Source organism: Bufo gargarizans, chromosome 3, assembly GCF_014858855.1.
Source record: "Bufo gargarizans isolate SCDJY-AF-19 chromosome 3, ASM1485885v1, whole genome shotgun sequence".
Classification (NCBI taxonomy): domain Eukaryota; kingdom Metazoa; phylum Chordata; class Amphibia; order Anura; family Bufonidae; genus Bufo; species Bufo gargarizans.
In genome coordinates, this window is record NC_058082.1 from 551,623,897 (window position 1) to 551,646,446 (window position 22,550).

The 22,550-nt window shown below is 45.9% G+C and overlaps 1 protein-coding gene across 1 annotated transcript; it reads right to left on the reverse strand.

Moving 5' to 3' along the window:
• Positions 1 to 5,466: 5,466 nt before the first annotated feature.
• On the reverse strand, positions 5,467 to 22,019 carry LOC122930625. The gene is made up of 5 exons (XM_044284133.1): positions 21,316 to 22,019; positions 20,372 to 20,698; positions 10,655 to 10,740; positions 10,039 to 10,135; positions 5,467 to 5,726 (listed from the first exon to the last, which is right to left on the reverse strand). The coding sequence occupies exons 1-5, from the start codon at positions 21,341 to 21,343 to the stop codon at positions 5,602 to 5,604; spliced, it is 663 nt and encodes a 220-aa protein (XP_044140068.1). The 5' UTR covers positions 21,344 to 22,019; the 3' UTR covers positions 5,467 to 5,601.
• Between the last annotated feature and the right edge of the window lie 531 nt (positions 22,020 to 22,550).

The window sequence follows — 22,550 nt, forward strand, 5'->3', positions numbered from 1 at the left end:
CATCATCTGTTTTGCAATAGTATTGATTTTATATCCTTTGTTTTTATAATAAACAAATTTAGATACCCGATAAAAAGAACTTAGAGGCGATTATGTCCGCCTGAAGGATAATATAATTTATTATTTTTATCCTCTCTTTTATATGAAGATTCTTTTTATATAGAAGATATATGACAACATGGGATAATGGAATGTGTAGCTGAAGGGTCGCAGTCATAAATCTTTCATTGCCTGACCAAGTGAAGTTTGTAGCCAAAGCAGAATGCGAATGGTTGATAGCAAGTCTCTATGTGGAGAGAGTTTATAATCAAGTATGTTTTATGTGTTTTTATATCCTGTGTATGGAGCTCCAGGAAAACCTTTTGTTTGTTATGAGTTCGAGGAACATGTAATGTGTGTTAATGTATTGGAAACAGTTCTTCGTGTCTGTCCCCGGAGCAGGTTTCTATGTCTGGTCTACTTTGAATGTTGTGTCTGTTCCTTGTTATGTCTGTGTGGACCAGAGTTCTGACCTTGTGCGTTACCAAATAGATTTGAGGGGTACTATCTCTCCTTGGGGAGAGCACCTTAATCGGCGCGAGGGGTAATCACCCCGAAACAGCTGTTTGCAGATAAGGTGCTGGCCTATTTAATATCAGAGTCTCAAGGCCTAGTTAAAGGGTCGAACATTGATAGCTCCCTTACGTCTGGTGGCCTCAGAGGTGGAGATTCTCATAAGCTCTTCTGCATCCCTTTCTTGCCAAATGGAAAACGGACTAATAGAGGAAGGTCCCAAAGCCCAACCAAAAAGGGATGGACTTGAATGACAGAGGGGAGGGAGCACCCAACCTCCCCCTCCCTGGTCACTGGGGAACGGGGGCTTCTGGATACTGCAGTTCTTTTCTTGAGGTGAAATTTTTTTTTTTTTGCTGCCTCTGGATCTTGTGCTTCTAGTACAAGGGCCCATTGTTTGCATGTCTCAAGTTGGACCAACATAATTGCAGAGGCAATTTAGAACAGGAATAGTGCGTTGATTACTGCGCCTTGCACTGGGCATCCCTGACTCCAAGACTTTTGTATTATCTTGCAGACTGATATTACATAAAACGGCGGCTGTGGTGAAGGAGGCAGCACACACCAAGAAGCAGACCCCCGAAGCTCTGCTGAATAGTGTCAGATCAGGGAGCCAGAAAGGCAGCATTACTCCCCCTGATGGCGGCTGCCCCATTGGCGATGCCGGCAGTAGAGGTACAACTGCTATGGACCCTCCTGAACAAGTCCTCCCCCTCACAAGGAAAAGGTGTGGATGGAGGAAGGTGCCATACAAGAAGGAGGGTCGTGGCGTATACACACTAAAGTCTGTCTGCCCCATCATTTGTTTTCCATGATGGCCGGCCTATCCCAGTCAGTGGTCCGTAACTTCCAGGACTATACTTTTACAGAACGTGGCAAAGTAAAATTTGTACAGGGATGCCAGTCCCCAAATAATTTTAATCCTCCTCTCTCCCATTCCTCCACATGCTCTCTCTCCTATTTTGACCCTATAACAGATGAAGAAGTCTCCAGGCTTCTCTCTTCTTCTCGACCCACGACCTGTAGCAGTGATCCTATTCCATCACACCTCCTCCAGTCCCTCTCCCCGGCTGCCATCACTCACCTAACTACAATTTTTAACCTCTCTCTCTCTTCTGGTGTCTTTCTCTCCTCTTTCAAACACTGTTATAACCGCACTACTAAAACAAACATCTCTTGACCCGACCTGTGCTGCTAACTACCGACCTGTTTCTAACCTCCCCTTCATCTGTAAACTCCTTGAACGTCTTGTCTACTCTCGCGTAATAAGCTCTCTCTCTGCAAACTCTCTTCTTGACCCCTTACAATCTGCCTTTCGCCCTCTTCACTCTACAGAAACTGCCCTTACTAAAGTGTCTAACGATCTCCTGACCGCAAAAAGAAATGGTGACTATTCTGTACCGATTCTTCTGGATCTCTCTGCAGCATTTGATACTGTAGCCCATAAACTCATCCTCACTATGCTCCACTAAATTGCCCTTAAGGACACTGCTCTCTCTTGGTTCTCTTCTCATCTCTCAGGCCCCTCTCTGATTCGCTGGCTCTTCTTCTCTTGATGTTGGGGTTCCTCAGGGCTTAGTACTAGGTCCTCTACTCTTTCTACACAGCTGCCATTGAACAGACCATCAGTAGATTTGGCTTTTAGTACCATGCTGACGACACCCCACTATACACTCATATCCCCCCCTGCTTTACTCCAGAACACCAGTAATTGTCTGGCAGCTGTCTCTAACATCATGTCCTCTCTGTATCTAAAACTGAACATCTTGTCTCCCCCCCCCCCCCCATCTACTAACTCCCCTAAACTTGATATTTAAATTTCGGCCTGCAGCACTATCATATCTCCTGCTGTCTTGGGGCCACGTTTGACTCAGATCTTTCCTTTGTTCCCATATTTAATCGCTCTTGTCATCTGCACCTCAAAAATATCGCCAGAATCCGCCCTTTTCTTAAGGTGGAAACGGCAAAAATTCTTGTTGTTGCCTTGATTCATTCTCTTCTTGACTACTGCAACACATTACTAATCGGTCTCCCTCTCAGTAAACTCTCCCCCCTTCAGTCTGTCCTAAATGCTGCAGCCAGGCCCATCTATCCATCCGCTAGACTGGTGCCACTAGTCTGTGCCAGTCACTTCACTGGTCGCCCATCCCCCACAGAATACAGTTCACACTTCTCACCCACAAAGCTCTCCAGGGCTGCACCACATCCTCCATAACTCGTTCCTCTCACTCCCGTCTTCAGGACTTTTCTCGAGCTGCACCTGCTCTCCGGAATACTCTGCCCCGGAATATTAGGTCAATTCACAACTTCTCCACCTTCAAACGTGCCTTAAAAACACATCTTTTCAGGCAGGCTCATCAAGCTACCTAAACTGACTATTCCCCGACTTAACCTCTGCCCCACCAACTCCTCTGGCCTAAACTCAATCCGATAACAGTCTCAAACCCGAAGCAGATCGGCCGGCACCACTGCTTTCAGTTTAATAATGGCTTGACTACGACTACTTGATCACAATCAACTACTTTGTGTCACCCCCAATTCCTCGTAGATTGTAAGCTCTTGCGAGCAGGGCCCTGACTTCTAGTGGTTCAGTTGTATATTAGCCAGTTACTTTTGTTTTGTACATGAACCCTATGAAACTGTAAAGCGGTGCAGAATATGGTGGCGCTATAGAAATAAAGATTATTATTATGCTTTACATGTGCAAGAAATAACCCTGGTAAGCTTACCTGAGCACCCAGAGACCAGATTACTTGTTCCGGAGACTGCAGGTGGATTACATACAGCTACCTAACCACTACCCGACCGCCTAACGCAGGATTGCGTCCTGCGGGCGGTCTGTTCCTCCTGGAGGCGAGATTTCCTGTGAACGCGCGCACACAGGAGCGCGCGTTCACAGGATCGGAAGGTAAAAGAGCGGATCTACAGCCTGCCAGCGGCGATCATTTTGCGGATACGCACATTGCCAGAACTATATAGAAAATGCCTTTTCTTGTCCGCAATTGCTCTATTGGCTCTACAAAAAATGCAGTGTTCGCCCAATGAGGCCTGATCTTGTGCGCACACTTGCGTTCAGTCCGCCCCACCGCAGTGACAGAATTTTTTTTCTTTCTGATCACTGCAAAAACAGTAAAATCACTGCGGCGCTATAAAGATCACCTTTGAGGGGCATGTCGAGTTCATAGAAGCTTTATTTTTGGGACAAGTTAGCAGAAATATTTTTTTTTTCTTACAAAGTTGTCGGGTATATAAAGCAAATGCTTTATATAAATATAAAAAAAATTTTTTATCGGGTCAAAAGAAAAATTATGCAAACTATATTGACCCGTGAGATGGACATAAACATCTCAAAGAGTTCAATCGAGAACCTGATTATTTTGTGCAATCAGTAAAACAGGGTACAAGCGTCTATTTAAAAATATAAATGGTTTATTATACAATAGTTTAAAATACAATAAAAAATGAATCAACATAAATTTCAATAATATACAATGATATTCAGTACCCAGAATTCGCCACTATATGATACCAACATAACACTACTCAACCAACACAAGAATATGATGCAATACAGCTATAACTTTGTGAGAGATATACAATCAATGGATTATGCGGAAAACTCAATCAAGAAGATGACAGATACGAGCCCTTGCTCCGCCCAAAAATGATGACCAATCTTCAGATAATGGTAGTATTGCAACAAAACTTATAAATTATTGGCTTGATATCAAACTAGGGAATACAAAAGATTCCCAACAAAGAGTTTCCCCAATATTGTCCCCTTTATTCAGTTATATGCATCGAAATCAGAGAAAATACTGATGTAGCAACTAACGTTACAAGTCTGCAAATGAGCGGGTATCTGGCTAAGTATCAAGCCAATTAATTTAGATCAATACTACATAAAAACAAAATATACATTACCCAAGGGTCAAGTGATGTGCAGAGTCTTGGGGCAGCCAGCGCAAGAATTTTTCCCCATAATCCAAATGATTCTCCCGATATCTATAATACAAATGTTTGTTTTCTCTCTTTTTTTTTTTCCCTTTCTGGTAACTGGTTTCTTAACCCAAAACTTATCAGATGAACACGCCCTCAGAATTTGGAACTTTCCAATCATTGTTGGATGGGCGTGTGCATTGATAAGGAGCATGACGTCATAATACTATCCAGAATGCACTTTTGCTACTGATGTAGTATTAACTGCTCATATCTAGGTGGCACTGTTATATAAACATCATACCATTAAGGGTTAACTCATACATGCCTAATATTTTCAATACTTCACACCTCTGACATCTGGAGGCCTTGTCTCAGGGCTGAGGGACAAACTTTGATACATGAATATATACTTTGAGGAACATCTAGACCATTCTCACACTGTGGAATTCATGTTCAGATAGGAAAAACAATGAAGCCTCAGAATCCGCAGGTGCGGTGTATCTTCTAACTGTCTAAATGTATAATATATTGTTACAATAACACTAGCTTTTGAACAGCACAGTAATCTTCTCATGGACTCACTTCGGTCTACATGAAAATCCATACAAAACAGTGAATATAAATCAACATTGCTCTTAAAGGCAATGAATACCCATTATAACTAAAATAAGTAGATAAACCTGTTTAAACTTATGAAAAAGCACAGCAAAGGCTCATATTCCAATAATGTGACAAAAAAAATAATCAAATCTCACCATACCCCTCACCGAATCCAAATGCGTATAAATACCCCACAAGTGACCCCATTTTGGAAAGAAGACACCCCAAGGTATTCCTTGAGGGGTATGGCGAGTTCATGTAAAATTCATTTTCCACTAACGTGTGGCCAAAAAAAATAAAAAATTAGAGATATATATATATATATATATATATATATATATATATATATATATGTTGCATGACTGAGCAATAAAACGTGAAAGTAGTGCAGTGCAGAAGTGTAAAAAGTGGCCTGGTCATTAAGGGGGTTTAAGCTCTTTTTTTTGGTACATTCATAAATTAAAAAAATTTTTTTTAAAAAGCCGCCAAAACCGGCTTCTGTGCGACTTATGGGGGTGTCGTCAGTCTTTTCTTCTCCTCCATCTCTATCTGCGGAGGTTCTTCACAGTGGCGGTTCCTGCATAGTCTGCCGATCACGTTCATGAGATGCCTCCACCCAGTCTTCTCTTCATCTGTAAGAAAATATCCGTTATAGGAGACCTCTATGTGAAAACGCTCCACAGTCAGAATGGGGATGGAACGGTGAAAGAGAACCCATCACCAATTGTATTAAATAGAGGCCATTAAACAAATAAGAACATTCCGAAATATAATTAAAAAAATTAATTTAAAAAAAAACAAACACTGAGGAAGGAACAGTGTAAGTGTTCTGAAACGCGTCTGGTATTACATTGCCCCCCATGTATGGACGTTAGAAGATGGATCTCCATATGGAGCGCTCCGAGACGGTCATGATTTGAAGCTGAAAGACGGACTGCTGGCTTCCACATACCACGCGGCGCGCCGACTGTGCTCCCCTTAAACGCACAAGCTGCCTCTCAAACACACGAGCGGAGTCTATCGCATATGGACTTACAGGTGGGGAGATTCGGCGATAAGACCGCAGTGGCCAAGACCACGTGGGACGCCACGATAGGCACTAAACCCTGAACAACAGAACCGTGAGTGAAGACATTAGGCTGACTGGTGTGCATGCTGTGGGGAAGCAGCCATTCTACTCTCCGCACACATTCCTGTACAGATCACTGACCCTTTGAATGGACACACATTCGAATATTATATGTGAATAATCCTCAATATGGGATGCGGGATGCCGATACTCTCAGCGGATACAACCTACGTATAACTAACCCCTATTCAATAGACACATTATCACCTATCCAGAAATAAAACAGACCATATTTGTGCGCACAATAACCGGACATTAAGACTCCTCTGAAAAAGCCCCCCCCCCCCCCACCCCTTAATTTATGATGAGGTGCAGGACTGTCTAAAATTAAGTGCACCCTTGTGCAGTCTGTGCACCCAGCTCAGAGCTGCCGTAGACTTCTGGCGTAAATGAAAATAAAATGAGTCCCGGCAACAGGCCACACCCCCTTTTCACGCCCATGGCCGTGTTATGTATCAGTGTTCAAACCTCTTTTTTTTTGCAGATTGCACATGGATCCAGCGTATCTCAGCCTATAATGTGGAATGCCGCGCTGATAAACCACTGTATCGCTCCAAGCTTAGATACACTGGCTTAGCAGCACACTGTCCAATCAGACGGCAGCAGACCGACGGCGATACGGCCCCAATGGATCTAATCCTATGGTATGAATCCAGTTTTTCATCGCATTATACACTGCTCGTTTCCATGGTTACGACCGCCCTGCAATGCAGCAGCAGCGGTGGTCAGGCTTGCACACTACAGGAAAAGGCTCCTCTGGTGGCTGAAACAGCAGGAGTGCGCACAGGTCGTATATATATATATATATATATATATATATATATATATATATATATATATATATATATATATATATATATATATATATATATATATATATATATAGCAAGCACGACCATCACCGCTGGATGACAGGGTGGTCGTAACCATGGAAACGAGCGGTGTATAATGTGATGGAAAAATGAATTCAGCCAGCAAAGGACGCAACATGGAGAATCACAATACATTAGGAAGTGGCTTGTATTAGCTTCCTCTACATGATGAATGCAACTTACTGAAGTCAGAGAATATGATCGAAATTCCTGTCCGTATACTGCCAAAGGAGATTTCCTGCTCGTTAGATGTACGTCCTCCGTACTGTAATATACACTATAATCAGTATGTAGAGGGCTATGACGGGCACATATACACTATAATCAGTATGTAGGGGGCTATGACGGGCACATATACACTATAATCAGTATGTAGGGGGCTATGACGGGCACATATACACTATAATCAGTATGTAGAGGGCTATGACGGGCTCATATACACTATAATCAGTATGTAGAGGGCTATGACGGGCACATATACACTATAATCAGTATGTAGAGGGCTATGACGGGCTCATATACACTATAATCAGTATGTAGGGGGCTATGACGGGCACATATACACTATAATCAGTATGTAGGGGGCTATGACGGGCACATATACACTATAATCAGTATGTAGAGGGCTATGACGGGCTCATATACACTATAATCAGTATGTAGAGGGCCATGACGGGCACATATACACTATAATCAGTATGTAGGGGGCTATGACGGGCACATATACACTATAATCAGTATGTAGAGGGCTATGACGGGCACATATACACTATAATCAGTATGTAGGGGGCTATGACGGGCACATATACACTATAATCAGTATGTAGGGGGCTATGACGGGCACATATACACTATAATCAGTATGTAGAGGGCTATGACGGGCACATATACACTATAATCAGTATGTAGAGGGCTATGACGGGCTCATATACACTATAATCAGTATGTAGGGGGCTATGACGGGCACATATACACTATAATCAGTATGTAGGGGGCTATGACGGGCACATATACACTATAATCAGTATGTAGGGGGCCATGACAGGCACATATACACTATAATCAGTATGTAGGGGGCTATGACGGGCACATATACACTATAATCAGTATGTAGGGGCTATGACGGGCACATATACACTATAATCAGTATGTAGAGGGCTATGACGGGCACATATACACTATAATCAGTATGTAGGGGGCTATGACGGGCTCATATACACTATAATCAGTATGTAGAGGGCTATGACGGGCACATATACACTATAATCAGTATGTAGGGGCTATGACGGGCACATATACACTATAATCAGTATGTAGGGGCTATGGCGGGCACATATACACTATAATCAGTATGTAGGGGGCTATGACGGGCACATATACACTATAATCAGTATGTAGGGGGCCATGACAGGCACATATACACTATAATCAGTATGTAAGGGCTATGACGGGCACATATACACTATAATCAGTATGTAGGGGGCTATGACGGGCACATATACACTATAATCAGTATGTAGGGGGCTATGACGGGCACATATACACTATAATCAGTATGTAGGGGGCCATGACAGGCACATATACACTATAATCAGTATGTAGAGGGCTATGACGGGCACATATACACTATAATCAGTATGTAGAGGGCTATGACGGGCTCATATACACTATAATCAGTATGTAGGGGCTATGACAGGCACATATACACTATAATCAGTATGTAGAGGCCATGACGGGCACATATACACTATAATCAGTATGTAGGGGCTATGACGGGCACATATACACTATAATCAGTATGTAGAGGGCTATGACGGGCACATATACACTATAATCAGTATGTAGGGGGCTATGACGGGCTCATATACACTATAATCAGTATGTAGAGGGCTATGACGGGCACATATACACTATAATCAGTATGTAGGGGCTATGACGGGCACATATACACTATAATCAGTATGTAGGGGCTATGGCGGGCACATATACACTATAATCAGTATGTAGGGGGCTATGACGGGCACATATACACTATAATCAGTATGTAGAGGGCTATGACGGGCTCATATACACTATAATCAGTATGTAGAGGGCTATGACGGGCACATATACACTATAATCAGTATGTAGGGGCTATGACGGGCACATATACACTATAATCAGTATGTAGAGGGCTATGACGGGCACATATACACTAATCAGTATGTAGGGGCTATGACGGGCACATATACACTATAATCAGTATGTGGAGGGCTATGACGGGCACATATACACTATAATCAGTATGTAGAGGGCTATGACTGGCACATATACACTATAATCAGTATGTAGAAGGCTATGACGGGCTCATATACCCTATAATCAGTATGTAGAGGGCTATGACGGGCACATATACACTATAATCAGTATGTAGAGGGCTATGACGGGCACATATACACTATAATCAGTATGTAGGGGGCTATGACCGGCACATATACACTATAATCAGTATGTAGGGGGCTATGACGGGCACATATACACTATAATCAGTATGTAGAGGGCCATGACGGGCACATATACACTATAATCAGTATGTAAGGGCTATGACGGGCACATATACACTATAATCAGTATGTAGGGGCTATGACGGGCACATATACACTATAATCAGTATGTAGAAGGCTATGACGGGCACATATACACTATAATCAGTATGTAGGGGGCTATGACGGGCACAGACCACCCAGGTCCACGTTGCAGAGATGATACATGAAGATTTTGCTGCACATTGTCCACAGATTTCCCCTTTTGTATTTCGGTGGATACGTCTATGGCCGCCCTGACATCGTCTTTGGGTTCAGCTCCACCTTCTACAACCAGGTGCTGGCCGGGAGATAAGTCCCTGGGACATCATCATATCCTAATAAGCCCTTCACCTTCATTACACACAGACATGATCAGTACCTGCATCTGGGGAGCTGCTGCTCAGTCGTCCACGTTCTTCTGAATGATCATTACCCCCATCATTCTCCAAACCCCTGAGCTTCATCTTCTTACGACACTGGGAATATAAGACATGCTACAGGTCACGTGACTGCACAGAACACGCAGAGCTCACACGTGTTATGACTACATCTGAAGTCCCGTCATTAGCAGCCTCTGTGCACATAGAGGTTACATGTCCGTCACCTCCAATCCTGCGGTTATCACCCAGAGGTGTGCGGCTGCGGCTGACGTCCACCGTCCTGCACAGCTGCCGAGGAGCTTTTTACTCCGGCCTTTGCCCCCCCCCCCCCCCCCCCCACTGCTGGTTGTTTCGCCTGATCTATGACGGGGTTCAGTCCTAGTCATAAATTAGGCGCCCCTCTTTTATATCTGTGAAAAATGTATGTAAATGACCCCCATTGTATGGGACATGGAGCGACAGTACTCAGCATAGAGCAGGAAGGGGTTAATACTAAAACGGGGAGGATGATGGGTGATGTGTAGTGATCAGAGAGGTCAGCACCGAATGATGGGGGGGTCCTGTGTGACTACTACCCGGGGACCCCTGCACTGATCGAGGAATACAGACACTCACCCGCACAACGATGAGAAGTATCAGGAAACCAATCACAGCAGCAGAAACAACACAAATAATAATAAGAATCCAAGCTTGTCCCGGATCTGGGGAGAGAAGACACCGGAGCGAGGTTATAATCAGCGCCAAGACGGCCACAGAGGACGGTTCACATTACAGAGATTACGGTGCTCACATAGACAACACATGTACCGCTATACACATGACATGGAGATGCCCAATACTGTACAAGTACGGCTATAGCGAATATCAAATGTCAAGGAGCAAAACGCTTCGGTCTGTGGCAATCCTAGGACCATGATCGGCTTCTCCATAGGAGTCAAGAGAACAGCCAACACAAACCACCAACCCCGGCTCTCCGGCTTGTGGGTGAAATTTCAGGATGAGCCTAAAATTCTAATCTTTATGACTCATTCACATGTCAGTGTTCGGCCAGCGATTTCCATCTGTGATTTTGAGCAAATACCAGGTTCGGCTCTAAAACACAGAACAGGAGCAGATCATGTACTTCATGTCTGGAGGCTCCAATCCTGGATTTGGCTGACAATCCCTGACGTGTGAACGAGGCTTTACAGGAGAACTTAATGTGACCTTCTCTGACCTTCTGAATGCATATGTCCAGCTGTTCAGTGTTTCAGGACTTTTTGCACAACTTGCCGTTCTCTAACAAGGAGCTTAACAGCAAAATTCACACCAGGAGTTTTATCCATGAATCGCCCAATACATTTCCTGGTTCCATTAGAATTGGTATTAAACAGTCCTCCTCATCATGCTGCTCACATTGTGACATCATGAGACCAAGATGACACCTAACAGTTGATGGACAGGACCTCGCCATTGTGAGGCTTTAAAAGCAGGATGTTCTCAGACGGAAGTGGCCCCTGAGCTTAGAGCGTCCTCGGCAGGTTTTATCAGAGATACAGAGACGGGAAGAGTCACAGAAAGGGCTCATGCACACGAACGCATTTTCTTTCAGTTTAGAAAAAAAAAACACGGAGGTTACTCCGTATGCATTCCGTTTCCATATTGCAAAAAAATATATAACATGTCCCATATTGGTCCGTGGTGCAATTACGTTATGTCCAGTCTCCTGGGTATGTGGTGTGTTTGTATGTGATGAGGAGATCCCTCGTTAATAAGCTACTGGATCCGTAGGGTTAATTTGGGCCGGGGTTGCTGTTATCGCGGTTCCCCGTATGTTTGGCTGGGCTCTGGGTGCTTAATGGTGCCCTGTGTTCCGCACATAGATCCGATAAGTAACGTTTTGACGTGCTTGATAATGTTGCTTGCGGTATTCCGCATTGAGGAATGGTTGCCGACGTTATGTCATGGCGCACGCGCTGTGGCTGCTGCCGGCATTACCACTTCTACAATTGGGAGTACATGGGAGAGCTGGACGCTGTGCAAGTGCTTTATCAGTGATGCGATTTTCTATGATGGCAATACCATGCACAGTGATAGGCGCATGCGCTGTTACGATGAGGGTACGCCATGAGATGGGGATCGTTCTTTTGCTGGTTAGTGTGTCTGTGCCCACGGCCTCTACTATGTGTTTCCATCCATTACCTGCACACACGTACTTTGTATCATTAGTCATTTCATGCACTTTAAATTAATGCACATATCAATTGTGTATATTTATTATGATCGATGTTGGTCATTATGCACTTTATAAGCATCTGCACAGTTTTCACGTTTATGTATATTTTGAACACTTTATACTGATTTTAGTATGGTTGTGCATATTGATCCTGCAATTTACCACAGCAAGGGTTAATGTTTTCCTTGAGATGTGGGGTCACATGACACTGTGATGTCATTTCCTTTGTCTATATAATGTTCACATTGCTTGAGAAAAGGCTTCATGGTGGAGCCGTAACGTGGCGTCTCAAATGGGTGAATAAACCACTATTTTCCACATTATCCTGGAGGCCGCTCTATGTTCTGGACTAATATATATGTAATAATGTAGGTGCTGTCATGGGCTCATGGAAAACGGATTACGGGTAAGAGTAATCAATGTATTTCCATTACGTCCCATGACAGCCCAGTGAGAGATTAGACTAGATAATCCAGGGTGGGATTACCGCCTGAAAGACCTTTCTCCCAAAGGCTTGTGCAGAAGATGGATCCAATCTATGATGTTTGTAGAAAGTGTCTGGAGCTGCTCTACACATTTGGTCAATGGTGGCACAGGAAGAAGCTATAGCTCTCGTGCAGTGGGCCGAGACCCCCGAAGGAACCTGAAGTCCTGCTGAATAGGCTAGACCAGGGATCTCAAACTGCGGCCCTCCAGCTGTTGCAAAACTACAACTCCCAGCATGCCCGGACAGCCTACAGGTATCAGCCTACAGTGGGGCATTGTGGGAGTTGTAGTTTTGCAACAGCTGGAGGGCTGCAGTTTGAGATGCCTGGGCTAGACTTCTTGTTCTCTTTATCCATCTGGCAATAGTACGACTTGTGACCTTTAGACCCTGGTTTGCACCCAGAAATGGAATAAATAACCGAGGGGCTTGTCTCCATTCCTTGGCTGAGAAGTATTTTCACACACACCTCCTCACATATACTGTATGGAATAGAAGTTTGAGAACCGCGCGGCTTGAGACTATGTCATCCGGTTCACAGGTGAATGAAGCAGGGCACCAGCCTCTTTCCTCTTTACCCGAAGGATCCGATCCTCCACAGACCGCCTCCTCTACAGGGTTAAGAAGATTGGCAAAATAGTGAAGCACCCTCTTACAAGTTGGTTTAAAAGGTTTTATTCTACTCACAAGCGTTAGTAGACAAAAGGCATATAACACAGTTAAAAAACCGTCACGTTCCTGCCCGACCCGGGTTTCGCTCTCTGGCTTCCTCAGGGGCGACGACTGCGCATGTCCACAGTGGGGCCCTTTAAATAGCCCAGCTTCTCAAATTACAAGAGCCGATATTTATCCAGATCATATGCAAATACTACTTATACAAGCAACAGTTTCCACATCAAACTACAAAATGCAAACAGTAATCTTCATATACATTTGGAAAAAATGCTCTTCCTATTATAAACACTTATTTTCCATACTTCCCCTTTCGGGTTACCGCAGTTCTATATCACAGATAGACTTCATTGATCATATCACTAAACATTCCTATCCTATAATCATCACTTCCCCTTCGATTTGTGCAGCCTATATCTCAATTCCCTCAAACTTTCCACATTTACCTATGTCGTTCATAATGCAATCGCCTAGGCACCACCCACTCATGGTCACGTCATTCAGGTGCTCTCAACCTCCCCTCCTCCCAGTGACGCCCACATCACATGGCACAACCGCCCATTGAACGGTCACTCCCCCATGACGTAGCCCAAAGGTCCTCAAGAGGGAAGGTAAAGAGCTAACCAAATAGCGTCACCCGTAGGGATAGTTTACACTAGGCATGGTTTTAAATCAAATTCTATGTTCAAACCACCTGGCTGCAGGGTCCCTAACTGGTAGATCCACTCTACTTCTTTTTTATTAATTTGTGCCAGCGAGTCCCCCCCTCGCCAGTGTGGCTTGACAACTTCTACTCCGGCAAACTTCAAGCCCCGCGGATTTTTCCCATGCACGAGCTTGAAGTGGGCTGATACACTATGGCTCATCAGGCCTTTCCTGATGTTCCGTAAGTGTTCTTGAATCCTTATTTTCAGCTTCCTCACCGTCCTACTAACGTACTGGAGCCCACAAGGGCACTCCAGCACGTATATAATACCCTCATTCTCACATGAGCAGTTTCCTTTTATACGGAACTCCCCACCATTCTTTTTGGATATCATAAAGTTAATAGTTCTTGATCGTCCTTTTGTGTTACGATTCTTACACCCCGCACAGAACTCGCACCATGTGAATTTCCCTCCTTCCCTATTTGGCTTTGCACCCACTGGAGGGATGGCACTGTGTACAAGCTTCGTTCTAATGCTAGCCGCCTTCCTAAAAATGAAGGAGGGATTGTCAGGTATGACTTTTCCTAGTATTGGGTCATTCTTTAACCACCTCCGGACCACCTAACGCAGATGTGCGGTCAGCTCTGCGCAGAGTCACGCATATACGCGTCATCTCGCGAGGGCCGGGATTTCCTGTGAACGCGCGCGCGCTCACAGGAACGGAAGGTAAGCGAGTGGATCTCCAGCCTGCCAGCGGCGATCGCTCGCTGGCAGGCTGGAGATCCGAATTTTTTAACCCCTAACAGGTATATTAGACGCTGTTTTGATAACAGCGTCTAATATACCTCCTACCTGGTCCTCTGGTGGTCCCTTTTGTTAGGATCGACCACCAGAGGACACAGGTAGGTCAGTAAAGTCGCACCAAACACTACACTACACTACACACCCCCCCCCCCCCCCGGTCACTTATTAACCCTTTATGAACCCCTGATCACCCATGATCACCCCATATAGACTCCCTGATCACCCCCCTGTAAGGCTCCGTTCAGACGTCCGTATGATTTTTACGGATCCACGGATACATGGATCGGATCCGCAAAACACATGCGGATGTCTGAATGGAGCCTTACAGGGGGGTGATCAATGACAGGCGGGTGATCACCCATATACACTCCCTGATCACCCCCCTGTAAGGCTCCATTCAGACGTCCGCATGTGTTTTGCGGATCCGATCCATGTATCCGTAAAAATCATACGGACGTCTGAATGGAGCCTTACAGGGGGGTGATCAATGACAGGGGGGTGATCAGGGAGTCTATATGGGTGATCACCCCCCTGTCATTGATCACCCCCCTGTAAGGCTCCATTCAGACGTCCGCATGTGTTTTGCGGATCCGATCCATGGATCCGTAAAAATTATACGGACGTCTGAATGGAGCCTTACCAGGGGGGTGATCCGGGAGTCTATATGGGTGATCACCCCCCCTGTCATTGATCACCCCCCCTGTCATTGATCACCCCCCCTGTCATTGATCACCCCCCCTGTCAGGCTCCATTCAGACATTTTTTTGGCACAAGTTAGCAGAAATTTTTTGTTTGTTTTTGTTTTTTCTTACTAAGTCTCATATTCCACTAACTTGTGTCAAAAAATAAAATCTCCCATGAACTCACCATACCCCTCACGGAATCCAAATGCGTGAACATTTTTAGACATTTATATTCCAGACTTCTTCTCACGCTTTAGGGCCCCTAAAAAGCCAGGGCAGTATAAATACCCCACATGTGACCCCATTTCGGAAAGAAGACACCCCAAGGTATTCCGTGAGGGGCATGGCGAGTCCATGAAAGATTGAAATTTTTGTCCTAAGTTAGTGGAAAGTGAGACTTTGTGAGAGAAAAAAAAAAAAAAAAAAAATATCCGCTAACTTATGCAAAAAAAAATAAAAAATTCTAGGAACTCGCCATGCCCCTCATTGAATACCTTGGGGTGTCTTCTTTCCAAAGTGGGGTCACATGTGGGGTATTTATACTGCCCTGGCTTTTTAGGGGCCGAAAGTGTGAGAAGAAGTCTGGGATCCAAATGTCTAAAAATGCCCTCCTAAAAGGTGCTCTTTGGAATATGTGCCCCTTTGCGCATCTAGGCTGCAAAAAAAGTGTCACACATGTGGTATCGCCGTACTCAGGAGAAGTTGGGGAATGTGTTTTGGGGTGTCATTTTACATATACCCATGCTGGGTGAGAGAAATATCTTGGTCAAATGCCAACTTTGTATATAAAAAAAAAAAATAAAAAATGGGAAAAGTTATCTTTTGCCAAGATATTTATCTCACCCAGCATGGGTATATGTAAAATGACACCCCAAAACACATTCCCCAACTTCTCCTGAGTACGGCGATACCAGATGTGTGACACTTTTTTGCAGCCAAGGTGGGCAAAGGGGCACATATTCCAAAGTGCACCTTTTGGATTTTGCAGGCCATTTTTTTTACACATTTTGATTGCAAAGTACTTCTCACACATATGGGCCCCTAAATTGCCAGGGCAGTATAACTACGCCACAAGTGACCCCATTTTGGAAAGAAGACACCCCAAGGTATTCCGTGAGGGGCACGGCGAGTTCCTAGAATTTTTTTTTTTTCTCCTGAGTACGGCGATACCAGATGTGTGACACTTTTTTGCTGCCAAGGTGGGCAAAGGGGCACATATTCCAAAGTGCACCTTTCGGATTTCACCGGTCATTTTTTACACATTTTGATTGCAAACTACTTCTCACACATTAGGGCCCCTAAATTGCCAGGGCAGTATAACTACGCCACAAGTGACCCCATTTTGGAAAGAAGACACCCCAAGGTATTCCGTGAGGGGCATGGCGAGTTCCTAGAATTTTTTATTTTTTGTAGCAAGTTAGTGGAATATGAGACTTTGTAAGAAAAAAATAAAAAGAAAAAATCATCATCATTTTCCGCTAACTTGTGACAAAAAATAAAAAGTTCTATGAACTCACTATGCCCATGAGCGAATACCTTAGGGTGTCTACTTTCTGAAATGGGGTCATTTGTGGGGGTTTTCTACTGTTTGGGCCTTGTAGAACCTCAGGAATCATGACAGGTGCTCAGAAAGTCAGAGCTGCTTCAAAAAGTGGAAATTCACATTTTTGTACCATAGTTTGTAAATGCTATAACTTTTACCCAAACCATTTTTTTTTTTTTGCCCAAACATTTTTTTTTTATCAAAGACATGTAGAACAATAAATTTAGCGAAAAATTTATATATGGATGTCGTTTTTTTTTGCAAAATTTTACAGCTGAAAGTGAAAAATGTCATTTTTTTGCAAAAAAATCGTTACATTTTGATTAATAACAAAAAAAGTTAAAATGTCAGCAGCAATGAAATACCACCAAATGAAAGCTCCATTAGTGAGAAGAAAAGGAGGTAAAATTCATTTGGGTGGTAAGTTGCATGACCGAGCGATAAACGGTGAAAGTAGTGTAGTGCCGAAGTGTAAAAAGTGCTCTGGTCATGAAGGGGTTTTCAGCTAGCGGGGCTGAGGGGGTTAATATACCCCAGTTCTTTTTCACCACTTTTTTAATGTTGTCAGACATCGAGCAATATTTTGTCACAAAGGATAACCTATAATCCCTTTCATTCTTTTCCTTTCATACATTCATTTTCTTTCTTTTTTTCCTCCTCTACAGTTTGTATACACATATCCAGATTGGCCTCATCATAGCCCCTTTCAAGGAATCTATCTTTTAACACCTTACATTGTGTCCTATAGTCTTCCACTACTGTGCAATTCCTGGCCATCCTTTTAAATTGTCCTTTCGGTATATTTTTAAGCCATGGCCCGTAATGGCAACTCTTCATGTCAATATATGAGTTTACATCCGTCTCTTTAAAGTATGAGCTAGTTTTAAATCGGCCATCCTCTATCCGTATACACAAGTCCAAAAAGTTGATAGAAACATTGCTAATCTCCCCCACAAACCGCAAGCTCCACTCATTGTTATTCAGCTGGTGAATGAAGGTCTCAAGTCCCTCTCTCTCTCTCCTTCCCACACTAGGAGACAGTCATCAATATATCTCCTCCAGAGGGTCAACTTGCCCCCTGGGGTGTCCGCTCCTAGTGTGGGAAGGATGGTGCTCTCCTCCCATGCCCCCATAAAAATGTTGGCGAAACTGGGGGCGAATATCGCCCCCATCGCCGTGCCGATGCACTGTACATAGTGGGAGTCCCTAAACCAGAAGTAGTTGTAATCAAGACAGTAAATTAGGCATTCCAGGATAAAATTTCCCTGCAGGTCTCCTATTTTGGGGTCTTTTTAATCCTACTCCCTACCGCTTCTATACCCAGTTTTTTCGGAATGACTGTGTACAGGGATGCCACATCAATTGTGGCCATCCATGTATTAGCAGTGGGAGGGCTCAGATCCTTAATAAGATGTATCACTGCCCATGTGTCCTTCAAATGCGAGGGGTTTTGCATCACATATCCCTGTAGGTAAAAATCTATGTATTCTGTGATTTTACAAGTCAGGGAATTCAGCCCCAAAATAATAGGCCTCCCTGGGGGGGGTCGATCAGGCTAAATATATATGGAAAATAAGTGTTTATAATAGGAAGATAATTTTTTCCAAATGTATATGAAGATTACTGTTTGCATTTTGTAGTTTGATGTGGAAACTGTTGCTTGTATAAGTAGTATTTGCATATGATCTGGATAAATATCGGCTCTTGTAATTTGAGAAGCTGGGCTATTTAAAGGGCCCCACTGTGGACATGCGCAGTCGTCGCCCCTGAGGAAGCCAGAGAGCGAAACCCGGGTCGGGCAGGAACGTGACGGTTTTTTTAACTGTGTTATATGCCTTTTGTCTACTAACGCTTGTGAGTAGAATAAAACCTTTTAAACCAACTTGTAAGAAGGTGCTTCACTATTTTGTCAATCTTCTTAACCCTGTAGAGGAGGCGGTCTGTGGAGGATCGGATCCTTCGGGTAAAGAGGAAAGAGGCTGGTGCCCTGCTTCATTCACCTGTGAACCGGATGACATAGTCTCAAGCAGCGCGGTTCTCAAACTTCTATTAGGGCTTCACACTTGCGTTGTTCTTTTCTTCCGGCATAGAGTTCCGTCGTCGGGGCTCTATGCCGGAAGAATCCTGATCAGTTTTATCCTAATGCATTCGGAATGGAGAGAAATCCGTTCAGGATGCATCAGGATGTCTTCAGTTCCGGAACGGAACGTTTTTTGGCCGCAGCAAATAGCGCAGCATGCTGCGCTTTTTGCTCCGGCCAAAAATCCGGAACACTTGCCGCAAGGCCGGATCCAGAATGAATGCCCATTGAAAGGCATTGATCCGGCCTTAAGCTAAACGTCGTTTCGGCGCATTGCCGGATCCGACGTTTAGCTTTTTCTGAATGGTTACCATGGCTGCCGGGACGCTAAAGTCCTGGCAGCCATGGTAAAGTGTAGCGGGGAGCGGGGAGCAGCATACTTACCATCCGTGCGGCTCCCGGGGCGCTCCAGAGTGACGTCAGGGCACCCCAAGCGCATGGATCATGTGATCGCATGGACACGTCATCCATGCGCATGGGGCGCTCTGACGTCACTCTGGAGCGCCCCGGGAGCCGCACGGATGGTAAGTATACCGCTCCCCCGCTCCCCGCTCCTACTATGGGAACCAGGACTTTAATAGCGTCCTGGCTGCCATAGTAACACTGAAAGCATTTTGAAGACGGATCCGTCTTCAAATGCTTTCAGTACACTTGCGTTTTTCCGGATCCGGCGTGTAATTCCGGCAAATGGAGTACACGCCGGATCCGGACAACGCAAGTGTGAAAGAGGCCTTACCTGATTATCCAGTGTGAACTACCTACCACACTAAATCAGAACCAGCAGCGCAAGTAACTGTCCGTGTTGGGACACAGGACTGACTTTTATATACTGTATGGAACCTCTCCTGAATTTCTGTAAGACAACATCCTCATAGATATGGAGTCTAAAGGACTTTGGGTCAGCATGGAAAGGACGATATTTAAATCCCAGGGAGATGACCTTGGTTTAAATGGAAGGTTTGATCCACCGATGCGCTGCCAGACTACGGTCACTGGTGTTGTTGGTCATAACGGGATCTGGAGGGATCAGAAGAAGGTCACCATCGGTCATGTATCTAGGTGCTGGGTGTAGAGTGCTAGCTCCGCTGCCTTCATCAGTCCCACTACCGGCCCCCTCCCCACATACTCCCACCTATGTTACCAGCCTTTATTACACAAGGAGAGCAGAGGAACGGCCGGTGTGCCCCGACCCGTGAGCTCTTACCTATGACACTGATGGGTAGATTCATCTGGTATGTTCCATTGAGATCCACAGCCGAGTACACACAGGAGTCCTCCTCCCCGGCACCAGTCAGGGTCCAGCACCCGCTGCTTGTGTCCAGGTGGAATCTGGGCTCGGTGACATTACTGATCGACTTGTCATCACACCGCCGCTCCACGAGAAGAGTCTCATTACCGCCACAGACTTTGTACAGACTCAGGACGGCTTTCTCATCAGGGCATTTCATGCTGCAGCTAGTGATGTCTGATCCTCTCTGCACATCGTGTCCTTCTGATGAGAGTAGTAGTACAGCCAGGATGATGAGGACACCTGTAGAGACAGAAGAGGGGGGGGTGATTGGCTTCATTTTCAAAGCATCTCTTCCTATTGATCTGTGATTCCTCTTGTCCTCCCTCCTCTCATTGGCGGCAGCGGTCGCAACAGCACGAAGGGAGACACCGCTTCCTTCTCCCCTATACCCCGCGCACCCCCCGTTCTCCCCCTCCCCCCTATACCCCGCGCACCCCCCGTTCTCCCCCTATATACCCCGCGCACCGCCAGTTCTCCCCCTATATACCCCGCGCACCCCCAGTTCTCCCCCTATATACCCCGCGCACCCCCAGTTCTCCCCCTATATACCCCGCGCACCCCCAGTTCTCCCCCTATATACCCCGCGCACCCCCAGTTCTCCCCCTATATACCCCGCGCACCCCCAGTTCTCCCCCTATATACCCCGCGCACCCCCAGTTCTCCCCCTATATACCCCGCGCACCCCCAGTTCTCCCCCTATATACCCCGCGCACCCCCAGTTCTCCCCCTATATACCCCGCGCACCCCCATTCTCTCCCTCCCCCCTATATACCGCACATCTCCTGTCTGCCCGGGGCAGATCTCACCTAGAACTGGCAGCTATCGGCAGGTAATGCACATGCGGTACCGGCACCCACCTGCTGTAACGGGGCTCAGCGTCGCCATCTTCGTCGGGAACTCGAAAGAAAATTTCTTCCGAATCACCTGAAGTAACCTCCGCGCACACAGACACTAACTCCGCCCACACATGCGCCAGCTCCTCCTCCTCCGCCGCCATCACTCTCCGCAGGCGGCCTCCCTTGGTCCTATGGCAGCAGTACACTCGGCTCCCTCTTCTCACCGGCCCGTCCCCCCGGCACTCCCACCCTGCCCACGTGGGGCAGGGCTGGTACAGGGCGCCGCCTCCAGAGCGGAGGGGAATCCGGGGAAACCGGTTCAGAGCGGACGGCGGCATCGTATCGCGGAGAGCGAAGCGCAGAGACCGCCGCCCAGCTTCTAGAAGGAAGACGGAAGTGACGTCTGGACGACGGGATTACGTAGCACGTCAGTGGGCGGGGAGATGGTCCGTTACCATGGAGACTGGCGAGCGCGGCCTAGGAAAGCGGAAGTCCTGAATCTCCAGGCGCTGCGCAGCTCGGGGGCTCAGTATACGAGGTGTGGGGGACATTGGCGCGGAGAACAGGGCAGGTCTCGTCTTCCTGCTATGACGGGAGCACCGTGGGGCCCCCAGCTCCGTCTTCTCTAGGGCCACGTCTGCTGCGGAGTCCCGGGCCTGAACTCGGGGAGTTATCCCCATGTATCAGCGGCCTGGTGCCGAAACATGGAAATGTTCCCTCCTGGTATTGATATTGGGGAGGGGGCGTCATTACACCCCCCCCCCCACGATGGACACAATTTGGTTTGTAACAAAAACAACCTTTGAAGAAATTGTTCCTAAATTAATAAATCTTTAAAAGTTTGAAAACTACTTAGTACGATAAAGCGGCCGCGCGGTAAATATGGCGTGTTTGGTGAGATGCGACTTCTCGGACCGCTCATTCGCTTACAGGGGCTTCTCCAGGACTGCTGTAAGGGTGGGGTGATCAGTAGCCGGGTCTGACTCCGGCCACCAGCTGTTTATAAGGGGCACAGCGCCCCCACTGTGTAGTGGCAGTGCTTGGTATTGCAGCTCGGGCTTCATACACTGGGATAGGACTGAGGAAGGGGCCGCGGATAACCGGGGATCCCAGGAGCCAGACCCCTCCGCTCAGATACTGATGGGTCGTCAGTGATGAGCGCTTGGACAGTTGTGATCGGTTTAATCTGTTTCCGAGTGGTCAGGAGTGAAGGGATAAGGGCCACAGGCAGTGGTGTAGCTACCAAGGAAGCGGCT